Source organism: Myripristis murdjan, chromosome 12, assembly GCF_902150065.1.
Source record: "Myripristis murdjan chromosome 12, fMyrMur1.1, whole genome shotgun sequence".
Classification (NCBI taxonomy): Eukaryota; Metazoa; Chordata; class Actinopteri; order Holocentriformes; family Holocentridae; genus Myripristis; species Myripristis murdjan.
This window is the reverse complement of record NC_043991.1, coordinates 17,468,420-17,480,869: the sequence shown is the minus strand read 5'-3', so window position 1 is coordinate 17,480,869 and position 12,450 is coordinate 17,468,420. Positions and strand designations below refer to the sequence as shown.

Below are 12,450 nucleotides of genomic sequence, written 5' to 3'. Positions count from 1 at the left end.
GCAGAGCACAGCTAAGAATAGCCATGACGGGCTGTGTGTGTGCGTGTGTGTGTGGGAGTGTGGGTTGTCTGTGAATGAGTTAGTGTGTGTGCACAATTGTGAGCCACAGCCGGAAAATAAAGAATAGCAAAAGGAAGAGGAGCAACTTGAAGTCTGAGTAACCGAGTCTTACTTCCCCACGCCCGCTCCTCTTCCCTCCCTGTTTGTCTCCCCCGACCTGAACCAGTTCTGGAGCGAGTCTCATGGTGGAAAGAGCAAAACCTTCCACAGGCTCGTGTATCATATGCTCTCAGTTACAGTATGTTTTTTCACTATCAGGACCATTTAGGAAAACATGCTTCTCTCGTGCTGTTCAGTTCACCATTTTGCAGTGTTTTGAAGAGGAGAGTTGCTCTCAACCAATACTGACTTCATAATAAATGTTGCTCAAAATCAATCAAATAACAATGTGCCCATGTATTAGGGGTGGTACATTAAATCAATAATGCAGTAAACCTCCTTTTTGTGAGATGTTGTGCATCAAAATTTTAGTTTTCGACTTAATTTACACAGATACACATTTGATTTCTTGTGTGGCACATTTGTTCCCTGCCTTTAGGGTATTTTAGCTGAAACTGTTCTGTCCTTAAAGTGAAAACATGGCTGATCACTGCTCACTGAAAATTCGTTTTGCCTTTTCCAGGGTATTTTTTTTCTCCCTCAGTTGCAGATATCATGATGCCGCATAGCTGATTATCTCACGATTTATCCCATATCGCAGAATGGCCATTTATGTGATTTTCAAAAATGTCCTGCAGCACAGTTTGTGATCATTTTAATTGATACATGCGTAAAAAAAAATGGCAGTGCTTTACTGATGGATTGTACTGACTGTAATGTTTTACATTAGTTGAACATGTAGAGCCAGACAGCACACTGCTGGTCACTTCTACATGATACGGCTGCAGACTGACTGGAAAATGGAAGTAAGTTGATTCCTAGCTCACTGACTACTAGAAATCTAGAAACAAATTTACCCAGATGTTTTTTTTTTTCTTATTTTCTATATAATTCAATTCAATTGGGGCACTGATGATAACTTAATGGCACAGAATTAAATTGTTTGTTAGGGTAAAAAAAAAAAAAAAAAAAAAGCCATTTTCATGTAAATATAGGATTTTTCTGTCATGGTGGAGTCGAGTCCCATCTGTTGCCTGGGCTGGAGTGGTGGGATGGTGTAAAAGCTGCATGTCATGTTCCCTGGCACACACAGTATGGGAGCTACTGCAAACATACACACACACACACACACACACACTGATCTATATGCACACATGGACTCACGGCATCATTACAGCATTGATGTGGAAGTGGTGGCAAAGAGGAGGAGACCACCCACGAAAAAGAGAGCAGTAAAAGGGAACTGAAAATTTAAAAAAAAAAAAAAAAAAACACACGGAAAGGAAGAAAAGTCGGGCTAAGAGGTGTGGACGGATCAGGGAGGGGTGCTGGTGTGATGTTACCACATTCAGCATCTCAAACCCCCTCCCTCTCCTTCCCGAGCCCAAGTCAGCTGTCTCTCTGTCTCTTGTCCGGCTACCTTCAGTCAGCTGTTCAAACCACCTGCCACCTCCCTGACCCCCCCAAATTTTACACACACACACACACACACACACACACACACACACACAGTGACACAGTCCTGGCTGCATCAAGGTTACTCACTGCAGCCCCTGTTATTGGAAAGGAAAAAGTAGGGGACTGGATAGTAGTGTGTGTCTGTGGGTGTGGGTGCATGTATGTGTGTGTGTGTGTGTGTGCGTGCGTGTGTGTGTTTTTGAAGTGGCAGAAAGTAGGCTAGTGCTGTTGGTTTTATGTTTTAATAGATGAGCCAGATTGACAGATTGCGAGGGAGAGATGGGAGTGACGAGACGCGCTGGGGGAGCGCAGGAGCAAAAAATAGCCTTCTACGGCCATCCCTCAGTACCCCGGCTGGTATTGGTGGTGGCTGTGCTCGGCCTCACCCCCCACTCCACCCCAACCCCCACCCACCCATAGCAAAACAGGTGGACATGACTGGGATGAGTGGGATAGCTGAGCTGGGCCAGCGGCTGAGTTTTGTGTGTGTGTGCATGTTTGTGTGTGTGTGTGTGTGTGTGTGTGTGTGTGTGTGTGTGTGTGTGTGTGTGTGTTTCCTTGTGTACACATCCCTTCCAGTGGGTGTATGTGTGACATATTGCAGCAGTGGTCCAGTGATAGACTAGACTAATGGGCTGTGAAGTGCTGAAGCAGGCCAGTGAGAGCCAAACCACATACTGTACGACACACACGCACGCACACACACACACACACACACATCATCTGACTCCTGCGCCCTCCCCTTCGCAGCCTATTACGAGGGCAGACAGAGGCCTCACAATACTGTGGTCGTCACCTACAGACATCAGGAGGAAAGCTCGACGAGTATCAGACCAGTCTTAGCTCAGGAGGCGTCTACTTGTCATTACTATGCTGCATTTCTCTTCTTCTGCTTCTCGTTTCACTTCATTCTCATTAATTCTGATGTAATAATTTGATTATTATTTAGCTCCATCCTGGTAAAACATACACCTCAGACTTTAATAAGGTTAATTCATTACTTGTTTTACTGAATATCCCATGGCGTCTCGCTCAAGAAGTAGATGAGATACTGTGTGACCGTTGGAGTATCTGCTCACATGGCGCCACCTTGTGTTGGAAACATGAATTGCTCTCTTGTAGTCACAGTTCCCACATAAAGTAGAATTACAATTACAATTCACACATTTGGCAGGCACTTTTATCCAAAGCAACATACATATGAGATTTTTGGACACCACAAGCAAAGATCAAATGGAGTTTAGTAACTCGTTCCACCCCTGAGGAACCACAGTTAGGGCTTGAATCACTAAAAAAATATATAGATATATAATATAATATAATATATATAAACATATATATAAACCTTTATGATCAGTTTTGTGATATTTTTGCATGAAATGTAACCTACTTGTATTTTTTCTTCAGTGGTTGATCCCTACATTATTTTTTTTTTTTTGTCTCAGATTTGACCATTAGGGTACTTTACTTTTAGGATTAATGATTAGCCTAATTCTGTATGATCCATATGTTATATGTTTATGACTGTTTCACATGGATTCTGTTGCTGATTTGCTAATTGATCTCAGTCTTCATTTTATGGACGTTTTCATTCATTGATGGTTTGTTTTCTTTTTTTCTGCTCTCTAATCAGACGCTGCGTAAGAAGGGTTTAAACGGCTGTGACAGCCCCGACATCGAGGCTGATGACTCTGCCGGCCAGAGCCCAGAGTCAGATGACAAATACCGTAAAATCAATGAAGACATTGATCTGATGATCAGCAGACAGAGGATTTGTGTAAGTATTGGTCGTTTTCTTTAGTAGTATAACGTAATGAGTAGAAATACTTTGTTATGACACTAGAGTATTTAACTCTCTGTTTAGGTTCACTTTTACTTCATTACATTTAGAACATAAAATGTAAAATGTACACTACACTATTACAATTTCCCCAAATATCTTTGTTTCTTGTTACAAAATATCAGACTTGAGTCACCAAATCCATTTTATTCATTTATTTTTTTTAATAATGACCGCTGTCCCAACCAGTGTGGACCCAATAACTGTGAAAATTAAATTTTGAATTTACTTTGATGAAAATCTGAATTATGAAAGTAAAGTATTTCCCATAAGAAAGCAGAGGAAAAAATGGAGTTTTAGAAAACAGTGGTTTTTTTCCTTCACTGGTTCAATAAGTTTTTCATTAAATACCTGAACAAGAAAGGGCATTTTCTAAATAGCCTTTCTCGTATCTCTGTCCACCAGCAGGCTCTGCCTCCATCTAACTACGATATGGGAGTGCCCATCCTAGGCAGTAATCCCAGCGGGCTGCTGTACTCGCACCCTGGCGTAGGGGGCGCTCTGGGTAACCACAACCTGTTGCCCATGTCTCACACACATCCATCTCTGCAGAGGAACAGCATGTCCCCTCACCAGGCGCCCAGTGCAGGAAACACAGGTAAGTGTGTGTATGAGCATTATCACACACAGAAGCCTGACTTGTGGACAGCTGTCCTCAGACAACACGTGTCTGCTGTCTCCCTCTGCAGGTTTGATGGGTTCAGAGCTGCCTAACACTGTCGTGTCTAGTGTCGGTAAGATCTCAATTTACTTTGTTATTCACACATTTACCTGACCAGAGACCAGAGAGAAACCTTTTAACCTTTATTGTTTTTGAGCTTTTTGACATTTACTGTTATTGATCATGTGCATCAGCAGAGTAGCACAGAAGTAGCTCTTAATAGAAGAAATTGAGCTAAAGTAAAAATCAAACCACAAAACTAAATACTAAACAACAACCAGTCTGAGCCAGTCTATGTAGGGAGATATTCCACCTACATGAATATCTGAGGCCAGATGCTGGTTAAGAAGATTCATTTCTGTTTGTGGTTAAATAAGTGAAATCTGGAACCATTTAGGGAAAAAATGTTTCCCTGTATTTATGACACCATTCATTAGCACATACTTCTAAAAGTGTCAGACATTTACAACCTCTGATTTCATGTCAGCTCATAATTAAATCTTCATAATAAATGCTGGGCTGTGTAACAGTCACAGTAATAGTCCAGTTACTGGTAAATAACTGTAATCAAATGCAGTGATCATTTTATAGCATTTAGCTCATTGACGGCCATGTATTCCACTCTGTTTAGCAAGTACTTAGCACTGCCCCCGATGGCCAAAAGACTGTACTGCCGCTGATGGCTGTTGTCCAGCTTTCTCTCTATCAGCTTTGCTAAAACTGTAGATGAACTCAGTGAGTCTGAGCTAGTAAACATTTGCATCTGCACATTTTTCTAGACCACCAAAGGAGTATGTTGCATACTTTAATGTTCTCGTGGGCCGCTCGGATTGCTTCTTACCCACAGACTTTACAGGAACAGTGTGTTTTCTGCTGTAGATGTGAAGAAAAGCAGTATCAGTTTTAATTCATTCCAGTTTCCGGAGGATATTTTTGGAAAATATGTGACAGCTATCTAAAAAATGACCTGCATCCCTGTTTTTTTTTTTTTTGTTTTTTGTTTTTTTTTTACCAGGAAACAGCAGCTATGGTAACCACTGCAGTTCCCCAGGGTTGATGTCTCCAGGGGGAGTTTCTAAAAGCATGCAGGACAAGAGCCCCCCCTCCATGACTATGAATCGCAAGCCTGACCTCCGAACACTACTGCCCCCGTCCAACAAGAACAACAACATGCCAACGATTGTGAGTGTTCTCACCGCCCTCACTTCTCTCTCAGTTCTTTGTCTCATCTTTATATTGATTTTATCTGATCCCCCCTCAGTCCAGTTGTTAGGCATTGACTAATATTAGTGTATGCTTTTATTAATGCTACTCTCCAGTGTGAGGACTTTGACCTTATGTTGGTAAGTAGTTCTGATACCACCTGAGATCATATAGTTTGTTCAGAATACAGTAGGGTACTCTAGGTTTTTTATCCTTTCGTAATATATTGTTGTCTGTACTAAGACCTTTTTCAGCCTTGTAGCAGCACGTTTATTTGTTACTTTGTGAATCTTGACACATTTACTTTTTTGTCCTTTTTTCATGTAGAACCAGAGAATAAATCACTCCCAGACTGCTCAGTCGCTGACGACTCCTGTCGTGTCCATCGCGGCTCCCACCCTGCCTGGGCAGGGAATGGGCGAGTATCCTTCAACACTCTCCACTTCTTACGGTGCAGGTGAGCACACACAGAGAAATAATGGTTCTTAAATGGTTCTTTAAACTGCAACCAACTGCTGAAGAACCACTTAGTTTAGTGGATATTTTTCACTTAAAAAAAATAATAAATAAAAAAAAATAAATAAATAAAAAGGGTTCTTCATTGAACCAGTCAGCTCCGTGTTTGAAGCATCTTTTGGAATTCCTTGAAGAACCGCTCAAGAAATGGTTCCTTAAACACCTTTGGTCTGAAATGTTCTTTGCAGAATCAGAAATGGTTCTCCTAAAGCATTATCAAGAGCTATTTTTTGGTTCCAGTTAGCATCATTTCTTCCTCTAAGAAATGAGAATTATCTGATATTCCTTATTTGAAACTACCTTTTCCATTCTTTCTTCTTTGAAGAACCATGGCTGGTCCAGTCAGAACCGCTCACATATATGAAATGTATTTATTAAAGGATGAGGAAAGACAAGGGTTTGACTTTGTTGAACTAGATCTGGTCTGCTTTTATGTTAGCTGCTGCATGTACACATTTCACAGGGATAAAAGCAGTTCCTCCCACAACATAAAAACAGATCTAAGCAGGTAGAGGTAGTGAGGGGGTGGGTTAAAGTAATGTTGTAACACATGAGAAGCAGCTACAGGGCAGCTAGAAAAGCAGCCTGTCAAGGTGAGCCGAGATGGTATTTAAAGGGAAAGATGATGACTGGATAACTATGAACAGCACGTCAGTCAGGATCCAATCAGCTCAGAGTTTCCTGACTGATCTAGCCCTGCTCATTTCCTTAGATTGTTTTATGGCTCTTTTGGCCACCTTTCAACAATTTAACTTCAACGGCATCTTTGTAGAACGAGAAAAGGTGCTGCTATGGCATCTCTCTGAAGAACCATTTTCAGCTGCAGTTGGCACATGTTTTTCTCTGAGTAGACTACTTAACTCAAGTGTTATTGTCCTGTTGGGTGGCAGGCCACATCAATAGACTGCTGGATGGATAATTCTCTGTGTGTTTTCTTCAGAGTACTCGCTTGGCGGTGACCTGTCGTCCCTGTCTGGGTTTGGAGGTTCTGGTCTTGGATCAGTAACAAACTGGCAGCAACAACAAATACAGAATCTACAACACTCTGCACTCGGACACATGGGGTGAGTAGCGTCATCTGTGTGTGTGTGTGTGTGTGTGTGTGTGTGTGTGTGTGTGTGTGTGTGTGTGTGTGTGTGTGTGTGTGTGTGTATGTGTGTGTCTGCATCAGGATTTCTCAGTCTGTATCACCTTAAGGCCCCCTGTTTTCTTTAAGACATTAGTCAAGGTCCACAAGATCAATTTTCCCTGAAATATTGTCTCCTTAATGGAAATGTGATTGTGTGAAGTTGTGTTGCGTGTAGATCGGGGGTGGACTTTGGGCCAATCCCAATTGACCCCTTACCCCTAGCACTTTGCCCCAGCCCTCTGTTTTGTGCATTCACATGTAGGGTAGGGTGACCTGATTCTTGTTGAGATAGAGGGGAAGGGTGAAATGCTTTGGCAATGTTTCCTGGCCAGGTTTTTTAGAGACACACTCCAAATGGAAGGGCAGGAGAAATGCCATTCACAAATTCGCAAATTACCATGCAAAAATACTAAAATCTGTTTGGATATCTAAATTTAATTTAGACGCAATGAAGTATGTAATTGGTTCTCTATGATAAGCATTTCACAAAAATGGCTATTCATAATGTCAATAGACTTAAACAGTGATTAATGTGTGACAGTTCAGCATTGAATGATGTTGGAAATTTAAATCCAGCAGTGAATTAAATTTGTGCACCTCCTCATCCTCTTCTCATGTCAGTGCAGGGCAGTGTGAGTTGCCATGGTTATAAGAACGGTGTCCCATCCTGTATTGTTCCTAATTGTAATCTAAAGAGGTATAGGAGCCTTATAATGAAGCATTACAGTGCTGTTTATCCTGATTTGATGTGTACCCAGACTCATTTCCCCTCTACTGTAATGATAAACATAGACCTTCTGTATGGATTGTGGCTTCTGATGACATACAAAGCGGTGTCCCATTTGGGACTACCCAGTCAAGGACAGTCCCAAATTAAGGGAAGGGCTAGTGGAAGGGAATTGGGATTGGCACTTGGTCTCTATCCTCTGTCCCCACTGCTTTCTTTTTCTTCAGTCATGTTGACCCTCTAAGATTTCTCTCTTTCTTCTTTTTAGAAACCTGTGCCAGAACTCAAACCTTAACCTCTCCTCTGGTCATCAGAACCTCCACATTAAGTCCGAGCCAGCCTCTCCTCCCAGAGACCGGGGCATTGGCATGGCCAGCACAGGACTTGGAGGCATAACCACAGTTGGATACTCTACCAGTCGAGGTCCAAATGAAGCAGGCCGGTCCCCGGGTGACAGCGCATCCAGCTGTGGAAGCTCATATGACGGCAGTGACGACCGTGAAGATCATCGCGGAAACGACAACTTCCTCCTCCGACCTCTGTCCACTCAGGAGGATCGCCACAGTCCGTCAGTCAAGCGAATGCGCCTATCAGAGGGCTGGGCGACATGATGAGGCCCCCCGAAGGCCTGCAGCCACAGAGGGGGAGGGGGTGTTAGTTGAGTTACCTTATAGTGTTATTATTATCATGTTTTTCTTGTACTGAGTGGGAGTGCTATAAGTTTTCTGGTAACTTGTCTGTTGGGGGGGTAACACAATGTGAGTCTCTAATGACATGTTTTATATGCATACAGTGATATAGCACTGTATATACAACATGTAGCTAGACTAGTACATTAGAGTAATGACTACTTGGAGAGGAGGACGTCATTTGAGATTGACCTTGTACCGGATGGGCTGGAGATATGAGTTGTGGAACTGGGTGGCATACACGTATCGCTTGTTTTGTGTGTGTGTTCGGGGGGGTATAAGTAAAGACATATGTTAAAATGCACATTTATAAATGTGCACATGTATGTAAACTAACAAAGCAAAAGCAAAGAAGTCTGGTACTCTGTATGGTTAAGCTACTGGTGAGTAAAATAACTTGAGAGCCAAGTGGATTTTAGGAGCCATGTGAACAGACATGGGGAGGTGAACTGCTCAGTTCCATAAGGGTGGTCTGCAAATCCTGGCTGACTTGCAGCTGACTAGATGTTCACCACGACGCATGTCATGTTGCAGGTTCAACATATTTGTGCACATATGAATAAGGAAACTATATCAGGACATATACAGTAAATATGGAACTGTGGAATGTGATGTGGCAAATAAGAGGGGGAAAGGGTAAGAGAATGATTTGGTAATGGAGAGAGGTGATACAGCTCTGGTGAGAGAGAAGAGAGGGAGAAAAGAAATGGTGAGAGAGAAAGTATTAGAGTGAGAGATAAGGAAGTCATTTGCAACAGGTTGCATAGAAACGGCGGCTTGGACAAATCAAAGATTTCACTTGATGTGAAGAAGTTAGTGAAAAATTTTCAAAGCCATTTTAACAAACTCTTAGGTTTTTGGCTGATGCAGTCCAGATGAACGAGACAATTCATTTTATTTTCCTATGAAAAAAAACAAGACATTTGTGTCTTTTCTATGTAGAAAAAAGACAGTGTGTGCTGATAGCTTTGCAAGATTTAGCAGTCAAAAACAATGAGTTAGGATTGCACTCCTAAAGCCATATCTGATGGGATGGTGATGCTTTGCTGCACAAACAAGTGTTTTTTTTTTTGTTTGTTTGTTTCTTTATAGTGTTATGTTTTTAAGAAATATTCCTACCTTATGATATCAAACAATTCAATGGTTATTTTTGAATGTCTGTGAAATAAGAATGCCTATAGCTCTATTTAATAAAATGACAATAATATAAAAAGTAGAGACAGTAAGCACAGGTGTACATCATTTTCTATTAAACATTCAGGGAAATTTTAGGTAAATTTTAAGTTATGTAAAGTAATGTAAGTAAGAAAAAAAGCCCCCATTGAATAGTCTGTTTTGCTCTATCCATCTTTTTTAAAAAAGGCTGTTCGGCTGGTGTCAGTCCCTTTGCTGTTGTCATATTCAGAACAGATTACACTGATAACAGCCTCTCTATTTGACCCTAAATGGGAATCTGTTGCACCTTCCAAGTGCAACTTGCAGGTCATGCAGTTCTGACCACTCCCAAAATCATTTTGTGATGATTATTAAACTGGCATCTGTTCTTGCTGTACCTCTCCAAGGGCATTACGAACATCTACACTCATCACAAACATCTACTAAAAATCATGAATGACTTGTGCCTTCTATTGCTTGACCATCTGAATCTGACACCAGCCAGCCACAAAATGAGGATTTCACTGCACCCAGACAATCTGGTGAATGATGGAACAGCTAGGGTAGCAGCATTTCTTAGACGAGAGGAATGATGAGCTATAGCAATAGGGCTTCTGTAAATCTCACAGACAGCAGCGGTGGCTGGGGGTTGTTCAGATTTGAATATTTTGGTTAAAAACTGTATATTTGGAGCTCAAACCCTCAGCCACAGTCAATGTGTGAATGTGCCCCACCGATATCCAGTGAATTCACTATTAAAAAATTCCTGTAGTTACTTATCTGAGCTGTTCGTGTTAAAAAGGCATTGCTATTTAGTTTGCCATGTAGCGGTTACAAAATGATGTCTATTGCAAAGGGCAGAGCCCAGATATGTTCTATTTTACACACTCCTTTTTATCTGTAGGTCACTATGGCCGTAGTCACTGGGTTTGCTGAGTTCCAGCCTACATTTTAGACACCTGATCAGTTCAAAGTTGTACCTTAGTTGCTTAAGGGGTAGATGGATAAGGGAGCTCGTCCTCAGGGTCCAGGATTGTAGTTCTATGTGTTGAGTTGGGAAGCTAATATAAATGGGAGTGGAGGGCGGGGTAAACTAACCAAAGGTATGTCACGATTCTGCTTACCACTGTCTGAAATACCCTGTTTCATTGTATTTTCTTTTGATCCTTTATTAGTAATTGCCTGGACTTGCCTGTCAAATCTGCAATCTACTTGTACCTCAAATGCTCCAATGTACATGCTAACTCAACGCTCTTCTGTTTAATTTAATTTTAACTTTTGGCGACATGAGTGAATGTCCTCTGTAAATGTAAATTTTTAAATGACATGACGGTAAGCCCCCTGGCTGTGTTTCCCATCTTTTTGGTGAACTTGAAAACACTCTACTGAACATCTAGTACTCGTAATAACCACAAGTGAAACCGTTTGAGTTCAAGAGAATCTAAGCGGCATAAGCTGGCCTTTGTCGCCACTCGGAGACAATGTTTCTCGCAAGAAATGCACCTCTTCTGTCACTGTCAGAGATCATGTACAGCAGTTCCCTCACTTGGAAATGTGGTATTTGTATTTTGCAGAAAAATGTAACAAAATATACAGGCTCTGTTACATATGTCTGTGTCTGTTTTCTGCTCATTGTCTGACTCTCTTCAGTTTTCTGCGGTCATATCAGTGAAGCACAATATACATTACTTGGAAAAGTATTCCCCAAAATTTTATATCAAAGCATCTGCAGCACAAACTATTCACAGAGCTCCAGTTACAGACATTTGAATCCGTTTCTTGTTAAGTAATCAGAGGAAAGTTTCAAATAGCATCAAGAGTCCCACTTATCAAGCTGCCATATGTTGCTGAACGGCTCTAACAATATGGGTGAGGAGGGTCATTTCTGAAAGTGTGGCTCATTGTTCTCCACTTGCACAATGCTCATGCTTATGTACAGACAAGAAAATTAATCATATGCTACATCTTACATTTTGGAAATCATCTATAGCATGTACATGAGCAGCACTGGACACACACTGAAATGAATATCCAAGCTTTCTCACACACACACACAATCTGTGCCAGTACATACACAGATAGTGTGCACATGTTGGCATGCACACAAACATACATGTGCGCTCTAAACAAACATGTACACGCACATATAAACAATCCAGTAGTCATAAATACTCATAAACCAATATCCACCCAATGCATTGCTTCTGAAACATGGCAATAACAAGCAGCTGCCTCTGTGAAGCTTACAATAATAACCTAAAGAACACTAAAAACAGGCCAAACATATTCATAAAGGTGTTGAAAGCCATTCATAAAGTTGCTGAATTAGGAAATTAAGTATTTTTTTCTAGGGCGTATCATTAATAACAAAAAGTTACAACTTCACTTGTTTTTCATGTAAGAACTGGTCCAGTCCTTGTCCAAAATGGGACAAAATTTTAAGAATAATATGATAATAATTCATAATATGAATGGCTTCACTTGGATTACACTGCTGCAAGAAGAATGCCCTTTCTCTTACCCCTCTCTTCAAACTGAGCAAAACAAGCCCCTATAGTTCCCCACCGCTGGTGTTTGTGTTGCAGAGGTTTCAGATGTGTGAACATGAAAGAGAAGCAGCCAGGTGCAGCTGTTTGTGAGGAAGAGGCCCCGAGATTTCCACAGAATATCAGCACAAACATCTCTCATATCTCTCATAGCTCACACTGACTTCATTTCATTAACATTTTATCAGATTATCGGATTCTTTGAGGGGGTGGGGGGTCGGGGGGTTCTTGTAGTTGTTACAGAAGGAGCTTGTCATCTAACCTAAAATAAACAGTTACAGCAACAGTTCCTAAAATCATCTACTGAGTGACCATATGACCATGCTACCTAAAACTTATGCACTGGAATAAATAGATAATACTGACT

General features: G+C 41.3%; 1 protein-coding gene across 4 annotated transcripts in view; it reads left to right on the top strand.

Annotated features, from left to right (window-relative positions):
* LOC115368783 (myocyte-specific enhancer factor 2C-like) overlaps positions 1-11,144 on the top strand; it is a 23,329-nt gene extending 12,185 nt beyond the window's left edge. For 2 of the 4 annotated variants that reach the window (XM_030065111.1, XM_030065112.1), the window contains 7 exons: positions 3,251-3,394; positions 3,863-4,055; positions 4,147-4,191; positions 5,134-5,300; positions 5,649-5,778; positions 6,778-6,901; positions 7,962-11,144. In XM_030065111.1, coding sequence (XP_029920971.1) covers positions 3,251-3,394; positions 3,863-4,055; positions 4,147-4,191; positions 5,134-5,300; positions 5,649-5,778; positions 6,778-6,901; positions 7,962-8,304 — 1,146 coding nt within the window. In that variant the 3' untranslated portion in view covers positions 8,305-11,144. Of the gene's footprint in view, positions 1-3,250; positions 3,395-3,862; positions 4,056-4,146; positions 4,192-5,133; positions 5,301-5,648; positions 5,779-6,777; positions 6,906-7,961 lie in introns of those variants that run through there. The other 2 variants (XM_030065113.1, XM_030065114.1) reach the window with 2 other exon arrangements.
* Positions 11,145-12,450: the final 1,306 nt, after the last annotated feature.